The sequence below is a fragment of the Ursus maritimus genome, unplaced genomic scaffold (assembly GCF_017311325.1).
Source record: "Ursus maritimus isolate PB19 unplaced genomic scaffold, ASM1731132v1 scaffold_6, whole genome shotgun sequence".
NCBI classification, from domain to species: domain Eukaryota; kingdom Metazoa; phylum Chordata; class Mammalia; order Carnivora; family Ursidae; genus Ursus; species Ursus maritimus.
This window is the reverse complement of record NW_024426774.1, coordinates 50,864,518-50,889,594: the sequence shown is the minus strand read 5'-3', so window position 1 is coordinate 50,889,594 and position 25,077 is coordinate 50,864,518. Positions and strand designations below refer to the sequence as shown.

Sequence of the window (25,077 nt, the reverse complement as noted above, 5' to 3'; positions counted from 1 at the left end):
GTCATTTTTTGAGCTTTTAAAGCACCCCCTCGCGTGAGGGAGTGAGTATACCTGCACTTGGGGTAGGTGTGGGGAGTGCCTTTAGAGACGCGCAGTTCTGTAAACAGCCTCCCGATTCCACCGCTTTGAGAGAGAAAAAACGCTGAGCGGCGAGCGTTCAACGCGAGCCAAGCTTTTTCCTTCAAGCCCCACAGCCACGTGGCGCCCGCGAGAGCCCCGGGCCCACCAGGTTGCCGGCACTGCTCTCCCTTCAGGCGGATTTGCGGCGGGGCCCACAGGCGCCCAGGTCCCGGAAAGCCTGGAACCTCTGGGACCGTGGCCGCCAGACCAAGGGCTCCGGCCCGGTACCCGAGCGGGACAGAGCGCCCAGGCGACGCGCGGTGTCAGCCTTCCACTCGAGGGATACCCGGCAGGCCCTCGGAACTTTTCCCCGGGGACAGGTCCAGGCAACAGGTCCGAGGCGGGGTCGGGATGTGCGGGATGGAACCGAGCTCCGCGGCGGCCGATGAATCAGCGCCGGCGCCCTGGTCAGCCCTCCCAGCCAATGCCAGATCAGGGGAGGAGTAGCGGTGCCGCTGATCACCAGCCACTCAGGGCTCGCTGGGCCCGGAGGAAGGTGACGTCATCGTAGCTGGGAGGTTTCAGCCGGCTGCACCAATGGGAGATAGGCAAAGTGGCTCGCTTTCTGTAGCTCTGGGCCAATACTAACAAAGCAAAAGGGGGTTGTCGGTATAGAACCAATGGAAAACAGGGAAGGAGCACGAGGCGGAGTTGCGAATCCTGTCGCCAATTGGAAAGAGGGGGTGGAGCCCGGGCCTTGTCAAGCGTGACCAACCAGAGACAGGAGCGGACTCTAGGGGGCGGGGACATAACGCTTTTCCCCAATCGGACAAGGCCAGGGGTGGGGCATTCTTTAGGGTGCCCAATGAGGAACGCAGCCGAAGCGGGCCTGTCAAGAGAAGGGCCTGGGGGCGGGGGGATGGTGAGTCGGAGATAAACACTCCGCGGCGGTGGCGGCTGCTGCTCTTCTTCGGGTTCTGTCACGGTGTCGGCGGTGCCCAGCTCACCGGACCCCCCTCCCGCTTCCGGCGAGCGTGGTCGCCAGAGAGGCTCTCCCAACCCTGCTCTGCGGGGTCCACAGCAGGGTGCGGGTGTCCGGCGGCGGCGGCGAGCCCGTGGGCAGTGGGGGTTGGTCCCGCGGCTCCGGCCCCCGGTGCAGAATGGCGGCGGCGGTTCGGATGAACATCCAGATGCTGCTGGAGGCGGCTGACTACCTGGAGCGGCGGGAGAGAGGTGCACGGGGACGGGAGGGGTCCGTCCCGAGCCGAGGCCAGGGGTTCTGAGGAGCCGGGCCGCGGCGTAGGGGCGCCCAGCCGCTCTGGGGGTGGTTGGAGGCTCAGAGAGCGCGACCGCGAGCGCTCCCAACCCCTCCAGCTCTCCCCACGCGCGGTCCGAAGGAAGGCCGCCGCTGCCCCAAAGGCAATGAATGAGGGTGGAAAAGGGGCCTCTGCCCCCCGGAGTCCCGAGCGCCGTCCCCCACCGCAGAGCGAGTGGGGTGCTCGGGGTCCCCCCCGGCCAGGCCCTTGGCTTACCTCACCCGGGCTGGTCCCGACCGGCCCCCAAGTGGGCCCAGCTGGAGGAGCAGCGATTCCCCGAGCCCCCCCTTCCCCTCCCTCTGGGTGCCGGGTGTTTGCCCCGGACCGTCGCCCGAGGCTGGTTCCACTTAAAGCACGCCAACCTGCTGGACGTTGCCAATGGGGAACCCAAGCTCCATGAGCTTAGCGACTTGCTGTGTCTTTCTCAACAATGAGCAGCTGGAATGCTCCTTACACCTGCTCCGAACTGAGGGTATTCACACAATTTAAAAAAACAATCATTGTTCTAAGAATTCCACCTTGCATCGTTTGTTTAACACGATATTCTTTTAATGAAAAATAAAATTTAAGAAGGAAATACTGTGGAGGGGAGAGAGTATTGAATGTTCTAGGCTCATTCATTAACTGGATCCTTCGGTTTTCTAGAAGCTGAACATGGTTATGCCTCCATGTTACCATACAATAACAAGGACAGAGATGCCTTAAAACGGAGGAACAAATCCAAGAAGAATAACAGCAGTAGCAGGTAATTTGGTAAATATTTCTTTTTTTTTAGATTATACTGCAGATGATACAAACTGCAGAATGGAAGTTGCCTGTTGTGATTATAACCCAGTAAATACATTAAGTAGCAATCATGATTCAGTAAGGCACACATGGTCTTAAGCCATTGGAGGAAGCAGCCCTTCTGTTTGGGTTGAGGGGACAGAAAAGAGAAATGGAAATGGTTTACATTTCTTTATGAACTTTCTAACTTAATTTTGCTTTTCTTCCCTTTTGGAACAAAAATCTGTGGAAACTTCCAGTGAGATTAGTAACAATGACAATATGTTGCCTTCAGAAGTTGCAGATTCAAGGCAGATTTTTGTAATTGAAAATGCTGGACATTATCCATTTCTTTTGCTTTTCATAGTGAAGATTTTATTAACATGTTAAAGTCTGATTTAGCATAGGTGGTAGGATTTCATATTTCACATGTAAATGAAATGCAGTGATTTGTCTCATAATCTGTTACATCTATTTATAATGGCAAAGAGGAATGATCAAGGTTAAAACCTGCTTTTTTGATGATGGAGGATTAATATTAAAATATTAGTATGCCACAAGCCTTTTGTTAGCCTTATAGTTCTTAAAATCTGTGAATTTCACTGGGAAGTGTATGGTTAATGGTCAGTGAAATCACATTAAAACCCTGAGTATAGATCCTGGTACTTCTGAGTACTCTATCAATGCTACACCCCCTTTTCCCCTTCTTTGCCCTTAAAATAAAAGTTAGCTAGGAAATCTGTTAGGTCTATTTACTTACACCTTTCATTCCAGTAAACTAAAGTCATTCACATTTTCTTCACTGACTTAGAATCCTTATTCCTCCCTGCAAGTAACTACATTTGGTTAGCCTCTGTGGCATAACACAGACCACTAAAAGCCAGGAGGTCCCACTTAAACCTAAAACTCACTTGTTCTTGCTGCTGCTTCTGTCCTTGATTCATCCCATTGTTACTTAGCGTTAGTAGAACCACAGGATGTGAGCAGCACACATGTGCTGAGCTCTTGAATAAGAAGGCACGTGAGGGATGAACCTGGTAATTAACTACCCCGTGGGTTTTTCTTTCCCTCCCATCTTTCACATTACCTGAAGGTGGTAGCTAATAGATCTGTGTGTGGGTATTAAGGGCCTGTAAGAAGAATGTCAGTACTGACTTGTATTATGCAGTGGTATAAACAATTTATAGTTGTGTTGCATTTTGGTTGGAAGAACTTTGAAGCCTTTTGGTTTATTTTTCCTGAAAAAGGTAGTCCGTTTGTTGCTTTTATTCTTGCCCATTCATGATTTGGGAGGAATTGTCCACCTTACTAGTCAAGGCTTAATCCTTAGCACTTTATTTTTCCCTAAGTTTCACAGGAAAGTTGAAGGAGGTTCAGTGGTGGGGAGAGGAAGAGAAAGGGATGTTGAAAGAGAAGTAGGCTGGTCCCCAAAGGTGATTAGGAAAGAAAAATAATGATAGTTGAGAACTGCAAGCCAAGAAACAGATTCTTTCTCTTTAATATCCAGTGTCGTTATGGAAAAAATCGCTGCAACTTCTGAGTTTTGGAAGAGCTTTCTTCTGTTAATGGGCTTGGTTTGCTTTCCATGGTTACAGACCAGAGGCTATCACAGTTTCCCATATTCTTGACTAATAGTGAATTAGTGGTGCAAGGATCTCTGAGAGACCATGATTAAACCTGGAGATGACACCAAGCAAACATGAAGCAAGAGCAGGTTGTTTTGTTTAAATGTGATCACTTCCTTCATGCCCGATTTGGAATGACCCTTACCTGAGCACTGAGACATCGCCCCAGAGAATGCAGTTTGACCCCCTTAATTTGAATTAGACTTCTCTTCAAGGCCATGTATGGTCAGGATTTTGAACTGAGGTAAGGGCGATGGAGAGATTACTGCTGGTTTACATAACCACTGAATGATAGTTTATTCTTGTTAATTCAGGTTGAAATGCTGTGCTCTTTTCTTGTAGAGTCAGGGGGCTACTTTTCCCTGGACATTAAAAAAAAAAAAAGATTTAGCCACATATCCAACTTATTGGGGACTAAAAATGCAGATGTTAATCCAGTTTCTCTAGTTGTTTAAAAAACAAAAACAAATGAAATTGTGAATACTGATTGTTTCAGAATCATCCAGAGAACTACTGGAATACAGGGAGGTGGAATCTTTTTTTTCTTTCCTACTGATTTTTGAAATCAGTTACTAATTATTTAGAACTGAAATTCAGAGTTTTTAAAGGTATATTTTGTTAAATTGTAGAGCAGGCTTTGGCACTCGTGAAAGAGGAAGTTCAGGACCTGCCACCTAGCTCTTTTATACAACAGTGGCTATATAGCTGAGCTGACTAGAGAATCTTTTTGAACCTAAGAACGTTTCCCATTTTCATACACTCTGTAATTTGGCTTAGTTATCTTTTTTTGTGAAAATATGTATACATATATTCTTTTTTAAGTAGGTTCCATGCCCAGCATGGAGCTCAGTGTGGGGCTTGAACTCATGACCCTGAGATCAAGACCTGAACTGAGATCAAGAGTCAGAAGCTTAATTGACTAAGCCACCCAGGCGCCCCTTGTTAGAATATATTTTTTTAATGGTGACATTTGACCTTTACCAGCGATTCCAGAGTTATCAAATCTTTTCAGTAACCACATGGAAAATAATTTTGACACAGGTATCTATGTATTCTTATAATGCTTTAATTAAAAATATAAATGTTTACCCATTAACAGAGTTGGCAAGCAGCCTCTGACCGTTATTGAAAAGGCTTATTTTCATTAAAGACAAACTCAGTTTCAGTCACCCAAATGCACTTCAGTAATGCTTTAGCAATTAGACGTGCGTCCCCTTGTAAAAATCACAATGTGTTCAGTACTCTTAAGTAATCAAATAAGATCTGTAGTTTCCAAAACTATTCAAAGTCTGGAAGGAGTTGTCCTTCCTACGGAATTTCTTAAGAAATTTATCTTGGGGATTCAGAATTTTTCTTGTATGTATCTTCAAAGAATCCAGAAATTTTTGATAAGAGTGCCCTGTGTGCTATTTTCTCTAGCCCGAGATTATGTTCTTTTCAAACATCCACCTTCTTTCCTCCACCACCTTCCTGGGATGGTCCTTGCCTACAGTTAAACAGGGAAATACTGACCAGCTGCTATCATATACTTTCATCCATTTAAAAAACCTGTCAGACTTTGAACTTGTTATTCCGTGTTAAAACTAAAATGCCACGTGCTTTAAAGCCAAAGGTTTGTAGTGCAGGCCTGCCTCTTGTTAACTGTGATAGCCTGCCGGCCATTGCAGGAAGTAAACCTTCAGAAAAATGTAAGTGAAGGAGGCTGAGGGAAAACCAAGTGAATCAATGTAAAGCTTTTAAGGTAACCAATTTTGAGGTCCTTTACCTAGAAAACAAATATTCTAAAACTTAAAATACTGTCATTATTTTCTTGGTTCTCCTCGTTAATAAAAATTGGTGTCCCAAGAGCCTTGTGGAAGAGAAATTTTATTGCTGGATTGGAAATTTCTCATTCCAAGTCTCCACCCCCCCCCCACACGCCCTCACCGCCCTTCTCTGTTATGAACGAACGTGGTGGTGGTTGCCCCTCTGAGATAAATGAGCGGCAGAGCGTTCGCGGAGGTCCTGTTTCTCCATGATTACTGTGAGAATTTCTCTATAGGCCCAGGAAGGTTCTGGCCTGAGCCAGGGAGTTACCTCCTGAACTGGTTAGATTCCAGAGAATTTCCATTAAGAAAGGTCAAGATTCAGCTCCTTTATAATGCTGGGAGGTTCCTCAAGTTTATAATTAGGGAGGAGTTGTGTGGGGAAGACACTGTAGTGACCATATTGACCGACTTCGTGTGACTTTGGTGGAAACCTGTCCATAAATTCTTAGACCAGGCCTTATATTCAAGGTCAGCTATAAACACTTTAATAATAGGATTTCACATCCACCACAGCTTTCCTCCAAGGCTCTCTAATCACTTTTACAGTTGCTACCTCATTGATCTACGTGTGTTCAGTAGATAATTGGCAATTATTTTTACTCCCATTTTACAGAGGGGTTAACCAAGGACAAGATGGTAAAGAATTTTATTTCTTCTACAGTACCAGTCAGTGGCAAAGCTAGACTTCCCATTTCATCCTAACTGGCATTAACCAGTCTGTATCGTCTTTATGTTGAGCTAAGTCTTAGAAGCCCCTTCCTGGACTCATTTGGTTGCTGTTGACCAGTGGTGTTTTTCAGGAGGTCGTACATGATCAAATAATTACGTCAGGGAGTAGAAAGATTGAGGGAAGAAGAATTATTTTTATCCACTTAAAATTGTATCCTATTGTTAAGCAACTTAGCATAAAATTTTGGCATATCTACTACACCTAGAAAAAACTGCAGGACTAGGAGGGGGTGCCACCTCCACTCTTCTACCCTCAGCCTGAAGAAAGCGTCAGTATTCTATCACCCGAACTCACGTCACATGGCGCAGCTGTTTTTCTCTTCGTATAAATAGACCCCTTTTATTTCCTTTCTTAAAATGGATTGCATTTCCACTAGGGATTGCATGCCTCTTAAGTTTGTCACTTCTCCTTGAACTCTCTTTTACATATTTACATTTATCTAACTCCTCAAAGGAACTCATTTCTTTAGCAGCCCACTGAGTTTTTCCTCCCTTTCTGTTTTCTCTTCTACCAACTTTGGAGAAAAAGAAGTTAAATAATTGCATGGTGTTGAAGTAGTCCTTTAAGACAAGAAGAATCTTACTCTTTTCGTATTGTTCCCTCTTTCAGATCAACTCACAATGAGATGGAGAAGAATAGGTGAGTGGGGGATTTGGGGAATGGGATGGGGGTCTTTTTTTGATGTATCCTCTGGTCTTGGAGACTTGGATGCTTTTCTTGGTTCTTCCACAAGTAGCACTTGATGTCAGAGTTTCCTCAGGCCGTCGAAGCAGCACTGCCCCTAAATCACTTAGGTAGATGGAGGGCTCGCAGGTTCCAGAGAGCGCACCCTCACCCCTCACTCCAACCTGCTCCTCCTGCAGGAGTGCCTTTCTGGGTGACTGTCTCACAGGCCAAAGCATTTTAGGTCATGAGCAGTGTTTCCACAAATAGTGTTTTTTTTTTTTTTAAATTACATGCAACTGAATATAATTGGTGGTTCTGTCTTAAATCATGTACACACCCAGATATATATAAATACATATACATATGTGTGTGTATTTACAGTTTACTTGTGAATAAAGATTCTCAAAATTCAGGCAAATATATGCATAGCACAAATTAGAGACAGTGATTCACTAGAGGAGGCCTGCCACCCTCCCTGGGATCCATCTGGCTGAGCCTGAGTTGATCTCTCTCACCTGGATTGCCTCTTGCTGTTTGCTTAAATCTTTATTTTCTAAATCCAGCTTGCTCCTCCTTCAACGATGTAGCCTAGTGGTTCTGGACTCGGGTTGTACGTTAGAGTCACTTGCGAAGTTTTTATTTTGATGTTTTTTAAAAATATTTTTGTATTAAATTACCCACCTTTGTAACAAATTTTATTTCTGCCAATTTTATAAAATAACTTACAGAAATCTTCAAGTATATGAGAATGAACAGTGTAATCAAGTCCTGTGTGTCCATTACCCAGCTTCAACAATTATCAACATTTTGTCAGTCTTGTATAATCAAAACTACCCCTCTCTATGGAGTATTTTAAAGTAAATCTTTTATCTCTAATAAAGACTTTTTTAAAAAACATAACCACTTGCTTTCACCATGCTGGAGGAAAAATTAATAGTAATTCCTTGCGGAGCTTAAAAAAAAAAAAGGAACGAAACCAATGCCCATACCTCACCCCTAGCAATTCTGATTTAATTGGTTTGGGTTGAGACTCTGCCTGGTAGTTTTTTAAAAGCTCCCCAGGTGATTCTCATGGGCGGCCAGGGCTGAGAACCACTGAACGAGCTTCATTCTGGGCTCTGAGCTCCCATCAGCGTGAAGTACAGGCTACCCATTCAGACTGAGCGGCTTTCTCGGTGCCCTGCACGAACCAGACGATGATGTGTAATGATGGCTCTGTAAATCCATATGGGCATTTCACGCAAACCTTCTTTGAAGAGGGCGTCTGACTCTGAAAGTCGGGATCTGAATGACACGGTTCGCGGTGAAAGGGCAGACCGACTTACTAGGAAGGAGAATGTTGGAACGGGGCGAGCATTAGCGTGACTCCGCCAAGGACTTGTATGTGTGCTAGGGCCTCGTGGCACACGGGCTTCCCCCCGTCCCCCTTCTTCCCTTTTAATTTCTCTGTGATTGTGACTGTGTTTGAAGTCAGAGCTTCCTTTATGCTTTAGGGATTTACTTATCATGAATTGGGAACTCAAAAGTGTCTTTTAAGGCGGAAAGATAGATGCGGCCTCTCTTTCTCATCTTTAGGTTCTTTCTCAACTTTCTGCCTTTGGGGTGAACTGGGTAAACTCTTTCTGCTGAAAAGTCTTCTAGTTCTCCTCCCCCACCTTACTTAGGCATTTATTTTTTTTATTCCATTAGGCACTCATTTTTCTTATAAAAATTTTACCTCTTCTGGGGCGCCTGGGTGGCACAGCGGTTAAGCGTCTGCCTTCGGCTCAGAGCGTGATCCCGGCGTTGTGGGATCGAGCCCCACATCAGGCTCTTCTGCTATGAGCCTGCTTCTTCCTCTCCCACTCCCCCTGCTTGTGTTCCCTCTCTCGCTGGCTGTCTCTCTCTTTGTCAAATAAATAAATAAAATCTTTAAAAAAAAATTTTTTTTTACCTCTTCAGGTAAGGGCTCTTGTACTTACTACTTTATGCCTCTTACCTCTGCAAGAATGCCACACAATGCCAGTTTTACCTTTTAGCAGTTCAGGGGTGGGTTGTTGTTGTTTTGCCTACAGTGTCTCAAGAACTTGTGCTCAGTACTAGGTATTACATGAGTTCACACTGGGGGTATTAAATCAGCATGGTCCCCATCCTAGAGAAATGTGGTTTGTCTAATGGGAAAGATGCAGAGACAGCTTCAGTGAGTACACTGTGTCCTCAGATTGAGGTATACATGAGAGGCTATGGAGGCAAAGAATCTAGAAAACTGGATTTGGAGTCCCCACTGGGCAAGCTGCTTTTAATTCAGACTGCTTCCATGTGACCAGTCAACTTTTGCTTGCTGAAGAGTTATCTAGTTTCCTTATTCTTTCTTTTTCGGAATTTGGTCTTTTAAGCTCTTGATAATTCTTTCTCTAGTCCAGAGCATGTGAACAGAAAAGAAGGAAGTAAAGACTTAAATTTCTTAATTTAACCAAACATTGGTTGCTGCGGTCCAGGGGAGGAACTTAAAGTTGTCCGGCTCTTCTCCCGTTATGAGTGTAGATGCTTAAGAATCTTCGGGTTTTGTAGGGGCGCCTGGGTGGCACAGCGGTTAAGCGTCTGCCTTTGGCTCAGGGCGTGATCCCAGCGTTGTGGGATCGAGCCCCACATCAGGCTCCTCCGCTATGAGCCTGCTTCTTCCTCTCCCACTCCCCCTGACTGTGTTCCCTCTCTCGCTGGCTGTCTCTATCTCTGTCGAATAAATAAATAAAATCTTTAAAAAAAAAAAAAAAAAGAATCTTCGGGTTTTGAAGCCAGTTGAACAGCTGCTCTTGTAGTCTCCTGGTTTTAGTAGTTGATTCCTATAAAAGAATCCCGCTTTGCTAAGTGCATATATATTTTAGCCATTTTTTACATTAAAACATCACATAAAAAGATGGACATGGCTCTTAAATAACAAAACAAAAACTTAGGAAAAGAACTTCTAACAATGGGAATTTGCTTTCCTCTTTGATATTGCAGAGTTGATTATACTTGGGTTACATTTTTAAACAGAAACCTTTTCTGTGGAACTTTAGAGATTCTGAGTAATTGGTGTTCATCAGGACTCCGCTCTGAGGACTATATACTCAACACTACCACTTTGATATCCTTGGTGCTGGTAGGAAAATACCCCACCTCCACCATTCTAGAAGGCTTGTATCTTCCATTCTCTAGATTGGGCATTAATGGAGTACTGAAGATGCTGTGTCCTAGGTGCTGGAAATACAGAGCCCGATGAAGCCCAAGCCCCTGGGGTAGAGGGTTCAGTTTATCAGTATAGATTGCGTCTATCACTCAGCCTGTGCTTCTCTGAACTGTAACTAGTTTTTGTGGGTCTAGCCTCCTAAGGAAACACTTTGAGTGTGTGGTTTTTCTTTTTAAAACTAATCTTATAGGGGCGCCTGGGTGGCTCATTCGGTTAAGCATCTGCCTTCAGCTCAGGTCATGATCCCAGGGTCCTGGGATCCAGCCCTGCATGCATCAGGCTCTCTGCTCAGGGACAAGTCTGCTTCTCCCACTCCCTTTGTAATCTCTCTCTCAAATAAAAATCTTTTAAATAAATAAATAAATAACAATCTTACAGAAAATTTTGAGAAATCTAGACAGTCTTTCTGAAAACAATTTAAATCATCCATAATTCTAGCTGCCAGAGGACAGCAGTGGAACTTTGAAGTGTATCTCCACAGTTGTTAACTTAAAAATATAGTTTAGTGTAGAAAATGGGAAGTTCCAAAAAGCACAAGAAATATAAAAATCACCTGTTACAGTTCTTGCAGCAGTAACAGCTGCTAACATTCCTGCGAAGTTCTATATCCATCTAGACCTTTGTGCATGCTTTTTTAAAATCAACATGGGATCACCTAGTAAATGATTTCTATCGTCTTTTCAAGCTACATTATGAATATTTTCCAGTGTCCTTAAGTCTCCTTTTCTAACGTTACTTTTAGTGAATGCCCAGTATTACCTCCTATGGATGTACCGTAACTCACATAACCAGTCCCGTTTTAGGTTCTTCCCAGTATTTGGCTAACATAAACAATACTTCTGGGGCACCTGGGTGGCTCAGTCACCTAAGCATCTGCCTTCGGCTCATGTCATGATCCCGGGGTCCTAGGGTCAAGTCCCACGTTGGGCTCCCTGCTTGGCGGGGAATCTGCTTCTCCCTCTGCCCCTCCTCCTACTTGTTCTCTCACTCTCTCTCTCTCAAATAAAATCTTTGTACACACACACACACACACACACACAAACACACAAAAACCAATACTTCCTTAAACTACCTTGTAGATAAATCTCTGTCCAACACCGTAATTCTATCCTTAGGGTAAATTTATAGTTGTGGAAATAATGATATACACATGGTTACAGTTTTCGATATTGACTGCTGGATTGCCCACCAGGCAGGTTATAGGCTGTATTTTCCATGTACCTTCACAAGGTGATATTATAATTTAAGACCTTTATGAATTTGATACCTAAAAAACAAAACCAACAACTTGTTTTAATTTGCATTTCTTACATTATTAGCACAAATAATTTTATCTTTGTGTGTTTGTATTGCCTGTTAATAACCTCTGCCCAGTTTTCTACTTGGGTGTTTTGGGTTTTTTTCCTTATTTTGAAAAGATTATATAATATGAAAGATCTGTATGAAAGAGATTGCCCCTTTGAGTATCCTATTATTGTCCAGTTTATCATTTCCTTTACTAGAATCCATTTTCTCTCACTGTTTGAACTTGCTGCCTCTACTGTATTTTAAATTCTTGTTCATGGCTAAGTCTGTTTCTAGACTGGTTCTTCTGTTCCACTGATCATCTGCGCTGCTCTTCCTGCGCCAGTGAACACTGTGTCAGTCTTTGAGGTTTTATCATGCACTTCAAGATCTGGTAAAGCAAATCCTATTCCTCCCTTCTTTTTTAATTTTACCATGTTGTTAGCTATTTTCACTAGTTTATTTTTCTCTATGACTTGTATAGTCAATCCATCTCCCCAGCCTCCAAATCCTTTTGGGATTTTCAAAATGAAAATTTAATAATTTCAGTATAAATTAGCCGTTAAAAGTTCATGTCCATGTATTAGCTCTTTCCCTCCAGGATTTGGTCTGTGACTTCATTCAGATCAGTTTTCTTTCTCTGAAGTTCTATAGTGTTCCCTGTACATCTTGCATATTTCTTTTAAAAGGTATTCCTGTATTTATATATTTTTAAATCACTGTTGTATTCCCATTGTAATTAATTCTTCTCGGAGTATAGGAAATTTTTTTAATCTTGTTATTATATGGCTTTGTTGATCATTCTCCTGTCTTCCTTCTCTTAGCTGGGAATTCCTCTGGTGTGAATGCCCTTCAGCCAGTGGAGGCTGAGTGAATGCATATAAGCTGCAGCTGGGGGGGCGGGGGTCAGGAGTCAGGTGCTAGAATGGACTTTTTTTTTTTTTTTTCCAAAAGAAGGCTCTGGCATCTTCTTTAATAATAGACACTCATTTTTCTGGAATGGTACATATGCAGGCCTTGCTGGAATTAGGCAGCTGGTCTAGAGAGATTACCTCTGATAGAGTCTTCTGACCCCCTGACAAAAGATTTTTGTGCGTGCTCTGTGGGGAGGACTCAGCAGCCTGATCTAAGCTGTTATTTTCATTTGGTCTAACAGTATTTCAGAGGCATCTGGTCTGGTACGAGAAACCACTGCAGTCAGGTCTCTTCTGGCAGGATATTCTAATTCATTGCAGGTCTCTTTCGTTATTTTGGCGTTTCAAGTGGCCAAGCTCCTTCTGTCGGAAGAGGGTAGGGGTGTAACTTTTGCATTGGGCCCGAGTTGTGGTAGACGTTGCACCACTCTTACTGTTTCTGAACTTTCTTGACCACATTCAGACTTCACTGTCGGGTGTTGTAACAAATCCGCATTGCTTTGTTGCCACATGGGGCTGAGGGCATGACCGGTTCTTACGAAGAAGGGATGCAGCTATCAGTGTGCAAATCTGGCCTACGTGGATGGTGTGGAGGAACACGCAGATGTGTACCACCAGAATCTGTCTGTCTTGGACTGTACCTCTTGGATAGATGGCATCTGCCCTTGGAAAAACTGGGAGAAAAGACAAAGCCAAATTCCAGTCACTGCTGGAGCAGTGGGGGCACTGCCTGACTTCATCATAGACCTTAATAGTCAAAGGCGGGAAAGCTGGCAGGCACCAACCATCCCATGGATTGTGTGCATTTTTTTAAATTGGGCTCTAGAAAGGAAATATTAATGAATATACTATGTATTTCATTCATTTCATTCATAGAGAAGTGATCTTATAACTTCAAAATGTAGCCACCGTGAAATGCTATTTCTGCCTTGTTCATGGAGTGGCCTGTTCCCGTGCAGCTAGCGTATAGAACTACGTCTGGATCTTTTATAAAGATTATTATCACAATTATCAAAAATCTTCGGAACTTTCCAAGGTTCCAGTTAAGTGGGTAATAATGATGCATCTGGCAGTTATTTGTGAAGAGATTAGGGAAAGGAGGAGAGTATTTTTTTTCCCTCAAAGCATGACTTGTAGTCTTCACCTGGACCTTTTGCTTAACCTGGTAAGGCTCTTTCCTCAAACCCAAATCTGGAGGAAGTATCTCTTGTGACCTGTAATCACTTTTAGGGAGTAATTTTTGACCCTGTGAGATGATTTGTTGCTTCTTACTCTGTGCTAAACCTGTTTTTCTCACTATACAGCTCATACGTGACATATCTGAAAGTTTTATTAAACCTCCAATTATCCGTAGAATCTATGAAGCTATTTAATTGGCTAAGTCTGTGCCCACACAAAGCTAGGAAGTAAGATGGTGAAACTTCAGAGTTAAATAGGCTATTGTTTATTGTTTGCTTTTTTCCTCTTTGGTGAAGAATCTGAAGCCCAGTTTTAATGAAAAGTAGTACTCAGCAAGGTCTTGTGTGCCTTGTTTGTTAGGTGGGGCTTTTCTCAAAGAGAAGGGACATGGATTGCCAAGATGCCACATTCTACTCTCAGGTCAGCATCTGCAGATATATTATTTCTAGGCTCCAGTGGGTTAACACGAAATAAAAGTCTTGGTCTTTCCCATTACTTGGTAATGAAAGTTGGATACATAGGAAGTGTGCTGTGTGTGAATGAATGAAGAAATGAATGTGATCTGTTTGGAAAGGGAAAAAACAGATTCTGATGGTCTATGAAAGCTTCACAACCTTTTAAGTCAAACAAGATATGGGTGAGGGAAAAGAAGGAATAGGTTTGGTAGAGGGCAAAGGGGAGCCTGTTCTAGAACTTTCAGTGAGAGCTGCCAACTGTCATAGTCTGAAGGTAGCTCAGATCAATAATTCTGCAATAATTTATGTTTGATCTCTAACTGAATATTAAGCTCCAAGGCAGGGACTTGATGGTGCTCAGCATGGTATCCTAGCGCCTGTGAAAGTAGCAGTGCACAGTAATCCTCCTCGGAGAGGCAGGCGGAGGAAGTGACTGGAAGACCCAAGTGTATGTTTCCACATTTCCACCTGTGAGCTTAATTACTTATCTGCCCCCTTCACTGGCTGCCATCCTGTACACTCTGCTCTGACCTTCTCATTCTTCTTTGTGTCCTACACTTTCTTGTGAAAGGAGGGTGTTCAGTTACACCTTCAGTTAAAAAGTAATCTCTGACAGCAGTGCCTCCTCACACACGCTTGATTGGATACCGTTCCCACTCGTGACCACGTTCAAGTCAGGAAGACCTTTTGGGGGAACCTAGCAAATTCAGGAGCACTGTCTACAGATGGCACAGTCTACCTGTAGTCTTGCTTCCCAGTTTATGCCCCAATTGGCAAGTCTGCCGGCCTGAGAGGGAGAGAGACACGGATAGACTAGAGGGAGCTTAAGTCCGGAGGCAGAAACAAGAAGAGCAGCATTCAGGCTGAGGAGAGCGCCGGCCAGCCCAGGGGCCTTCGTCAGTGCCAACGCTCCGGGAGGAGGAGGGGTGCCTCAGGCAGCCCGGAGACTCCATCGATGACTTCCTTTCACTTGGATGCTTAGTTTTCCATAATTCATGACTGACACGACTTAAGGAAAACTAACAACAGGACGGTGTGGTATCAAAATATATTTTATAGCTAAATCTTAGATTTCAGTGTTGTCTCTGCTGTATATTAAATTCGTACCTATTCTTCAGTCTGTTTCTGGGAATTTTTTACTCTGTTCACTTGATTTGTCTGCCCATTCCTGTATTAGTGGATAGTTTTTTAATTAAAGCTTTATAATACAATTTTTTATCTGGTATAGCACATTCCTCATTCTTCTTTTTCAAAAATCTGGCAATCCCGTATACATGTACTCTTCTACGTGGAGTTTGGACTAATTTCCCAGCATTAAGAAGAACACTTGGGATTTTTATCCTGGAATTATGTTAAATTTGTAGACAAACTTGGATAACACCGGCATCTTTGCTTTTAGGTTTCACATCTAGGAAGGTGCTACTTTTTCCCATTTGCTCAGATTTTCTTCTGTCTCTCAGCAAAGTTTTCTAGTTTCCTTCCTAGAGATCCTTCCTAAGCCGTCTTAAGTTTATTCCCAAATATGCTTTCCTTCTTGCTGTTGGAGAGAGATTTTAGGTGCTTTGGATATAGAGAGCACATCCAGAGCTGTGCTTGGACTTCCAAGGTCAGTATGTGCCCCTGGCTTTTCCTGGGGCTGTGGCAGTGCAGCCGGGGCAGGGAGGATCGGGTGCCCTTCAGATGCTTCCCTCTCAGCCTTGGGCTCCCTTCTAGCCAAGACTCTCCGTGATGTGTGGCCAAGAAGGAGTCTTGTCTTTTGCGTGCATTAGCTTTACAAGATCCTTGTTAAGTTTTTGAATTTTTTTAATCCCAGTATAGTTAATATAGTGTAATATTAGCTTCACGTGTACAGTATAGTGATGCCACACTTCCCATATTGCCCAGTGTGCGTCCCAAGTGCCCTCCTTAATCCCCCCACCCACCTCCCGTCTGGTAACCATGGGTTTGTTCTCTATAGTTAAGAGACTGGTTCTTGGTTTGCCTCTTTTTTTCTTTTTTCCCCTTTGCTCATTTGTTTTGTTTCTTAAATTCCACATGTGAGTGAAGTCATATGGTATTTGTCTTTCCCTGACTGACTTCGTTTAGCATTATACTCTCTAGCTCCATCCATGTCGTTGCAAATGGCAAGATTTCATTCTTACGGCTGAGTAATACTATGTTGGGTATATATTTATACCACATCTTCTTTATCCATCCATCTATCCACGGACACTTGAGCTGCTTCCATACTTCAGCTGTTGTAAATCTGCTTATAAACACAGGGGTGCATGTATCCCTTTGAATTAGTGTTTAGTTGTTTTGCTCTAGTAGTGCGATTACTGGATCATAGGGTAGTTCTATTTTTAACTTTCCGAGGAACCTCCAGACTGTTTTCCATTGTGGCTGTACCAGTTTGCATTCCCACCAACAATGTAAGAGGGTTCCTTTTTCTCCACATCCTCGCCCCCACTTGTGTTTTTTTATTTTAGCCATTCTGACAGGTGTGTGGTGATCTCTCATTGTGGTTTTGATCTGCATTTCCCTGATGGTGAGTGATGTTGAGTATCTTTTCATGTGTCTGTTGGCTGGCTGTATGTCTTATTTGGAGAAATGTCTGTTCATGTCTTCTGACCATTTTTAATTGGATTTTATTTTTGGGTGTTGAGCTGTATCAGTTCTTTATATATTTTGGGTACTAGCCCTTTATTGGATATGGCATTTGCAGATATCTTCTCCCATTCAATAGGTTGCCTTTTAGATTCGTTGATGGTCTCCTTCACTGTCCTTGCTGATTTTTTTTAATGTAAAAAATGATACCTTAAGCATAAGCAAGATCTGTATTGCCATGGAAAATAGGTTACATTTTCCATTAAATTTTTTTAATGACAAAAGATCACTGTTTTCTTTAAGGAAGAATTGGATTTTTATCAGATAGCCTCTATCTACCTAGTGAGACACTTTGAGTTTCCTGTTGATTTTCAAAGGAATATTATAGTGCTCTACGAATCTGTTTGTTCCCGGTAATTACCGGTCTACAGAAGAAGCTAGAATGGAAAGAATAACTGCTGCCATATACAGAGCACTCCAGTCAGACCCTGGCCAGGGGCTTCCGTACCTTGTCCCAGTTAATACACAGGCCCTCTGAGGTGGTGTTCCTGTCTCCTGCTGAGGAAGCTGATGCCACGTGGAGTCAAGTGATTGGCTCAAGGTCACACAGGAAGTAGGTGGCAAAGCCAGGGTCCCAAACCTTTGCTCTCACATACTGTGCCAACATTTTGGTTGTGTGGTAATGGACAGATTCAGACTATTGAACTAAAAACAAAAGTAAAATTTGAGATCCTTTTCAAAACCTTACTGAAGAAAAGCTATAGTTTGTATCTAATTTAGTTATCCCTGGTTATAGGGCACACTTGATTCTGAGCATTACTGATTATAGCTCAGATCAAAGATTGGTCTCTTTATGCTACAGTAGACCAAAGGTGTATCTGTCCATTCAGAATAATTAAAGCGCTATTTCTGAGGAGTCAGCACACAAAGTTTGTCAAAGTTCATGACCCAGGTACAAAGCAGTTGGATCAGAGCAAACAGAAGAGGCAGCTGGGAGCAGGAGGCAGCCAGGACTTGGCACAACCCTCTTCTGCGGGGGTGGGGAGCAGGGAGGCAGCTCTTGGCAACAGAAGGAGGACTGGCTGAAGAAGATGGGATGGGAGGAGGTCTAAGTAAGGATCAGACTGGGGTATTGAGTGGCCTCCTGTTAAGTACACGTGGCAGAACCTCTGCTGGTTCCCCAAGGAGGGGGAGTTAGATCTAGTTCAAAACAGGACACTGATCCCGGCCTTGAGGACCAGAGCCCTGGGCAGGGGAGTAGTCAGGACTGGGGAGGAGGAGCTGAGACAGGTGCCTGTCTTACTTGCTCTGGGTCTCGCGCTTCGTGGGTGCTCTCAAGGCTGGCTGAGGGATCCCAGATCCCAGGCGGCAGTGTGCATGTGTGTGTCTCAGGGTTGAGGAGCCTCGGGGGGGTGGTTTCCAGAGGGGTCCGTGTGCTTGTTTATCTGGTTCAGGAGTTGAATTTCACTATTACATGATAGAACTGAGGCTGCTCCACAGACCTCACCCCTCCCCTGTGCTTGGCCCAGGTACCAGCCTGGGGATGTCTGCCGGCAGGTGGGTGGGGCAGGGCAGCCGTTGGGCTGGAGCAGTGAGGTGCTGGAGGAGGCCAAGGCAGGCACTACCAAAGACAGAACTTGGCTTTGGATCGCGACAAAAATCCAGAAAAAGCTCTGGTCTTATTTTCATAGAACCAGGCCAAAAAAACACTGAATGAACATGTATTATCCTTAGCTTGAATTAGTCAAATGGCTTATTTCTAGTTTCACAACTGGAAGTGTTCTTTGGAAAAACCCACATTTGGGTAGTGAGAATTATACTTTCTGGGCTAGACTCCCTGTGTAACTAGAAATGACGATGCATGGAAAGATGACTTTATTATATTTTTATCAGTAGACAAACTTCCTCAAAAATTTACATACTCATATTTGTAGATAAACCCACATCATAAAATGACTAATAGGACACTGTTCTGAATCATGCAGTCTTTGCAGATAACAAGTAAGCTGAAAAATGTCTATATCTAATTTTTGAACTTTTTTCCCTGACTTGACAATTTGTGTATAAACTTTGGGAGAAATAATTTGGATAACTATATAAGTGACTATACTTACGGTGTTTCTAACATCTATTTTCATGACTCTTCTTGAGTATTATTATCCAAGGTGAACAGGTACATTTTACACACAGGTTCTGCTTTTCTTTTCCCTCCTGTGGTGATGGGAGGAGCAAACCTCTATGGGAGCCTTTGCTTGTGGCCATTCCAATAGACAGGGTTTCAGGGCAAGTGGAAGTCTTGTCAAAGAGTAAGGCATTTTTGTACCGTTAAATCTTCCTAGCTCAAGAGTGAATGCTGTACTCAAGTCTGTCAAGGCTTAGAGGGCCCTCGGAGAGTCTAGGACAGCTCCTTCAAGAGCTAGACAAGGAAGGAAGCTTGGAAGCAGATGAGGCAGGGGGCTCGGAAGGAGGTCTTATGCCCGGCTTGTTAGATCTGCCTTGGGGGGAACATCCCAGTGTCTTGATATGAAGGGTGTGAATGGACTTCCTTGGTCACTATCATACATGTGGACCTCTTGGAGCTTTCTGAAGCGGTTTTCATCTTTTAGTCCCAACTTTTGCTAATACCGTCAAAAATTGTAAGGGGAGGGGAGGGCAAATTAAGCTTTAAGGTTGGCTCCCATTTCAGCTGGAGAATGGCCTCCCAGGCTCCCAGGAACTCTGCTCCAGGTGGTTGTGTGAGGGTTGGGGGCATGTGTCTAAAACCCTAGGAGCCTAAGCACTGTTGAAGGTGTGGAGGTGGAGTAGAGATGGCCTGTGTCCTCCAGAAGCTTACTGTCTAGTTGAAGGGTCACATAACCCACTCAGCAGACATTTATTTATTTATTTATATTTATTTTTAAGATTTTATTTATTCGACAGAGACAGCCAGCGAGAGAGGGAACACAAGCAGGGGGAGTGGGAGAGGAAGAAGCAGGCTCATAGCGGAGGAGCCTGATGTGGGGCTCGATCCCGTAACGCCGGGATCGCGCCCTGAGCCGAAGGCAGACGCTTTAACCGCTGTGCCACCCAGGCGCCCCTCAGCAGACATTTATTGAGGAGGTGGGAGGGGGAGGCACTGTAGTAACTCAGCAGTGCTTAAGTGGCAGTCTAACTTTCTGAGGAGTTTGCCGTGAATGAGTGGTTAGGTAGCAAATACCAAACAGTCCAGGCAGAACACTGAACTTCCCATTGACTAGTATAAACCAGTGAGGACTCAGAAAGTGGAGGAGTTGCTGTGGGTTGGAATGGCCTGCGAAGGCTTTAAGGACATGGTGGGCTGAGGCAAAAACTCTGAATTTGGCTGCTTCTCCCATTTATGGGATCTGCTAGGTTCTCGAATAAAGCACAAAGAGATGAACTGTTAATTTCCAAAACTTTAGGGACTCTGGTCAGTCTGTGACTAAAGGTTCTCGAGTGACTCCCTGTGGCTTCTGCTTCCTCGGGTCTTTCTCCCTTGCGCCTCTGTGCCCCCTCCAAGGCCCGCATGTGGTTATCTCCAGCTGTTTTGCACGCCTGTGCAGGGTAGCAATGCTGAGGATTTGCTTTTTCTTTATTTTAAAAAAAATGTACTTTTTAAATAGCAGTTGAAAAACCAAAAGATATAAATTATTCAGTAAAAATTCACTCCCTTTCCTTATCTCTGCCTATGCCCTGATTTCTCTCTCCTTGCCGTTGTTAGTAGTTTCTTACTGTTCAAGATTTTATGTCCATATAAGAAAACAATTTTCCTGTTTTGTCCAAAGATGGCATGATGGCATGGTTTCATATATTGTGAAATGAACAGCAAGAGATCCGAGAGTTCTTACCTAGTAGTAAACAGAGCACATTCTGGTTCTTTTCATAGCTGCGTAGTATTCCACTGCATAAATACGTGATAATTTATTTAACCAGCTCCCTGTTGTTGGTGACTTGGGTGGTTTTGGTCTTTGCTAAAGCAAGCTATAATGAATAACCATACACGTCATTCACACGTGTACAGACTATATACGGCAGTGCTCTAGTTCTCGTAGTCCGCGAATGGGAAGAGAAGTATGGGTTGAAAGGATTCAAATCCTGGCATGTTCTGTCAGGTCACATTATAACCCAGAAACCTGGAGCTAACCTGATAAATATGCCTAATAGTAGTAGTCCCTGCCCTAACACCTGTATTATAAAGATACTTGAGAAAACCCCAGTTTTGGCTTCTCCATGGCTTTCACCAGAGTTGTCCAATTTCCAAAGATGTTTATTTGGCCAGAGGTCTTTGGTGGCATTTGCCATTACTGGGCCTGGGCAACTTCCTACGCCTTTAGAATGTGTTCTTCCAGAGTGCCTTCTGGCCCACTGTGACATTCTCAATGCTACTGTGGCCTTGTTTGTGTAGGCGGGCCCATCTTCGCTTGTGCCTGGAGAAGCTGAAGGGGCTGGTTCCGCTTGGGCCCGAATCGAACCGACACACTACGTTGAGTTTATTGACAAAAGCCAAATTGCACATAAAGGTAAGTATATCCTTGGGATTCCTCTTTAGCTTTACCTGTCCAGTAAGGGTTTGTCTGTTGATGAGGGATAACAAATGCGTATCTCCAGGACAGCCCTTTTCTCTGGAGAACCCTCCAACCTGCCTCATAGATGATCCTGGGCGTCCCAAACCCAACATGTCCAGAGCCCCACTGAGTATTTCTCACCCCTGTGTAGCAGAAGGTAAAGGGCCCTCCAGTTGTCCATTTGATTAAGCCAGAAACTCAGGGTCATCCTTGCTAGCCCTTGCTCTGTAGCCATATGTATCTAAGTCCTCTCCAAGACCTAAACATTTCACAGGCCAACTCCCATTTCACCCCGCCAGCAGTTACTGCGGTGAACTCCTCGGAGGCCTCCCTGTATTCCTCTGGCTGCCTCTGACCTAAGCTCTGTGCTTCCCAAGAATAATCCTTCCAAAGCTCAAGTCAACATGTCACCCTGTTTAAAATTCTTCAGTGGCTCAGGACAGACTGTCAGCAGGCCTGCCCCAGGCTGCATGACCTGGCCCTCACCTGCCTGGACAGCAGCATTTTGTGCCCCATGCCCTTTCAGCCCCTTGCACTTGTCATGCTCTCTTACCCCAGGGCCTTTGTACGTGCTGTTCCCCCTGTTTGGTATGCTTTCCCCTCCCTTCTTCACCTAGTTAACTTCTTGTCATCCTTCAGATCTCAACACAGGTATCACTAGTGCAGGGAAACCTTTCCTGACCTGCTTACGTCCTTCCTGCCACAGGTGGAGTTATTACTGGATCTCTCTCTCAGCACTTATCACAGTTGTCATCTGACCATGGTTTGTGTGACTGGTTGTCTCCGTTGTCGGAGGAGGGGACGAGGTCTTTATGCTCACCTTGTATCCCCAGCACCTCGCAGAGGATCTGAAACAGAGTCTGCAGGTGGCACGTAGCTTGAACAGCAGAAGGGGAGGGAGTGGAGTGGCATTCGGACTCCTGAGAGCCACAGCCAAAACTCCCTGTTTAGCATGTTTTTATAATCCTTTAGTCATTGTTGGACAACTGTCTCTTTAATTATGGTTGGTGGCCTGCATACATGACAATTCTGGAAGGAAAAAGAACCTCTGGTTAGAGCAACATAACCACAGTTAAACAGATTTATAAAAACAGTGGTCTTCGGAAATGCGTTTAAGCTCTTATGTTGGACAATTTGGAATCAGGACTTCAAAAGACTGTTTCCTGCTACCAAACAGAAGTTAACTGAGATTTGGAATAACTCAAGTGTTGGTATAATTAGAACATGTCGCTGACTAGCCCTCCTCCTGCATGGCGGTGTTCCCGCTCCCGTCCCTCCCCGGGCTCTAGTGCAGAGAGCAGTGTTCAGGGTGTCACCACAGACAAGGGGGGGCTGCTGGCTCTTCCGCGGCGTTAGAGGGGCCACGCTCACCCCCAGAACCCCAGGGACACCACATGGCTTCTCAGGAAACCCAGCCTATTTCGCGGCTCGAGGGCAAGATGCAGCGTCCTTGCCAGTTTTGAAATCAGCCTGCGGGCTCCAACAACTACCCCTTTGACTTGTAGAAACTTGAAGATTGTGACAGAAAAGCCATTCACCAAATAGACCAGCTTCAGCGAGAGCAGCGGCACCTGAAGCGGCAGCTGGAGAAGCTGGGCCTCGAGAGGATACGGATGGACAGCATCGGCTCCACCGTCTCCTCGGAGCGCTCGGACTCCGACAGGGGTGAGCGCCGCCCGGCCTGGGTCTGTCTGGGGGCGGGGGGCGGGGTACGCGTGTGTCCCCGGAGGCAGCGCAGGGGAGGAACGGAGCCCCGGCCCGAGGGCTAGCGACGTCGAGGCAGGGGACCTCCAGTACCGAGTCCCTTTTTCCTTTTGGCACGAGGGCACCAGGCCCAGAGCAGGGCCAGCCGGGGCGGGCTGGGATGTCCCGCCCCGGCGTCCCGAAGCCCGCCTTCACCCGTGTCCCTCGTCTCCCCACAGAAGAGATCGACGTGGACGTCGAAAGCACAGACTATCTCCCGGGCGACCTGGACTGGAGCAGCAGCGTGAGCGACTCGGACGAGCGGGGGAGCACGCAGAGCCTGGGCAGCGACGAGGGCTACTCCAGCTCCAGCAGGAAGAGGATAAGGCTCCAGGACAATCACAAGACGTGTCTGGGCCTCTGAGAGCGTGGGTCGCCGCGGCTGCCTCCGGAGGGCTCTGCCGGCCGCTCGGATTGGGTAGTGTCGGACCGCCACAGTCCCCTTGCACGTAAGCTTCCGTGTACCGCCTTTACCAGAGTCAGCTCTGTAACCGTTTTGCAGGAAGTGCTTAGGATTGTGGGTTTCTGATCGCATCCACTAGCTTCTTTCTCTCCACACAAATTCGTCTGCCAGACTGTACATTCCAATCAATTTGAAGCACCCAAGAATTCTTAGACCGAATAAGCAACTTTCACAGCTCAGCAATTTCCCCTCTTATTTACTGTCCCCGGGTAGTCTAGCCAACGTTTCTTAAAGTTTTCTGGCTATGTTAGTCACCTAGCAGAAATGTCCAAATGTGTCCTGTGCTTAGGAAACTGAAGGAAAACAGACTTTTAAAGCTGAGATCCCGATCTCAGAACTCCAAAGTAAGCTTTGAAAGCGGCATTTAAGAGCACTTCACCGTGGACCTCACCTCCCAGTGAGGAGTCAGGAATACCTCCAGAAAACACACCCTTCACACCCCCCCGTGCTAACCCCCAACCCGCGTGTGGAGGGGAGCAGTATTTCTCACTTGCAAGTGGACGCCGTGATAGCATGTCTTTGGGGTCGCACAGCTCATACAAGTTCCAGCAGTTTGTTCTCACCAACAAGACGGTACAGTCTCTTTGTGCGCGATGTTCTTGGGGCCGCGCTGTGTACTGCTCTCCCAAGGCACGTTTTCTCCCTCAGAGTTTGTTATGCTACTTGTCTCTGGAACATTTTTTTTTCCTACCTCAGAGATAAACGAGATCTCCATTTCCCACTTAACACAGAGTGATTATGCCTTTTTTTTCACCCCCAAATAAGTGACATTTGGTCCAATTCTAATCTATTTTCCTATTTAACTCTCAGCAATAACTGAGCTCTGGCGCTAGCTGAGCTAGTGTCCATCAGTGAAAGGAAAAGTCCGCATTTCTACTCTGTTGCCCGTGAACGGGAGGGGATGGTACAGTGTTATTAGAATTCCTCTCCTTAGTTTTGGATACACCCAGAAACTTCTTTATGGAGGCTTCTGGGTAGCTAGTTTAAAAGGCTGATCTTTTTTTGGTTATGATTTCTCCCTAAGTGGTCTCCCACTTTGTAGCATTTTTATTTAAGCTAAAACAGAGCACATGTATATGTACATAAGACACATTAAATCTATAAATACTATTTATTCATTTTATATAAACTAATGTAATGGAAAAAATTCTTATGACTTTGTGCTTTTATAGATGTTCTAGAAACTTTGTATGTAGGTATCTACAAAATTGGTTCATTCCCCATAATATTTTTGCATTCATATTTTTGAGGCCGAGGTTTTCAGCCTCTGGCAAATCTTTTTCATTGAATTTGAACCATTTGTAAAACCTGTGACGCTGAAACAGAGTGTGTGTCACAAAGTGACGAGAACATTCCTAAAATCCACAGACGCACTGCAACCTAAGGGCTCCACGGCTGAAGCAGCGGCGGGCGGGCGGCCGCCCCAAGCTCCCGCCGCCTGCGGTCTCTGGCCCCCCAGCCTCGCCCCACCTCCAGCGCCTCCACCTTCCACGCGACTCAAAGTTCAAACGCGCTCCACGCGGAAGCTCCTTCTATACCCGAAGAGCGGTCTAAACAAAGCAAGATTACTTTTGTTTTTTCATTTTAATGATTTTCTAATGTATTAAATTTTTTAAATTGGAAGTAGTCGATTCCTAAATGATTCCAAAGTCATCTGTACTTGTTTTTGTTTTGTTCTATTTTTTCCTGCATTTCAGCTTTGGGGGGGGGGGG

At 44.9% G+C, this 25,077-nt stretch overlaps 1 protein-coding gene across 2 annotated transcripts; it reads left to right on the top strand.

Moving 5' to 3' along the window:
* The first annotated feature begins 960 nt into the window (after positions 1-960).
* Positions 961-24,984, top strand: MXD1 (MAX dimerization protein 1). Of its 2 annotated transcripts, XR_005832938.1 has the most exons (7): positions 961-1,293; positions 2,022-2,121; positions 6,914-6,943; positions 20,999-21,113; positions 22,664-22,823; positions 23,081-23,350; positions 24,733-24,984. XR_005832938.1 is itself a non-coding variant. In XM_040623348.1 (6 exons), exons 1-6 carry the CDS (start codon positions 1,221-1,223, stop codon positions 23,263-23,265), a joined length of 663 nt encoding a protein of 220 aa, XP_040479282.1. In that variant the 5' UTR covers positions 961-1,220; the 3' UTR covers positions 23,266-24,984. The 2 variants fall into 2 exon arrangements, 1 of the variants encoding a protein (XP_040479282.1); XM_040623348.1 differs by having other exon boundaries at positions 23,081-24,984.
* Positions 24,985-25,077: the final 93 nt, after the last annotated feature.

What these genes read in the sequence shown, in the direction of transcription:
- MXD1 (XM_040623348.1), top strand. Translation starts at nt 1,221, where the DNA reads ATGGCGGCGGCGGTTCGGATGAACATCCAGATGCTGCTGGAGGCGGCT. An exon ending in AATGAGATGGAGAAGAATAG is followed by an intron (nt 6,944 to 20,998) that starts GTGAGTGGGGGA and finishes TTGTTTGTGTAG; the next exon opens with GCGGGCCCATCTTCGCTTGT. An exon ending in GCGCTCGGACTCCGACAGGG is followed by an intron (nt 22,824 to 23,080) that starts GTGAGCGCCGCC and finishes GTCTCCCCACAG; the next exon opens with AAGAGATCGACGTGGACGTC.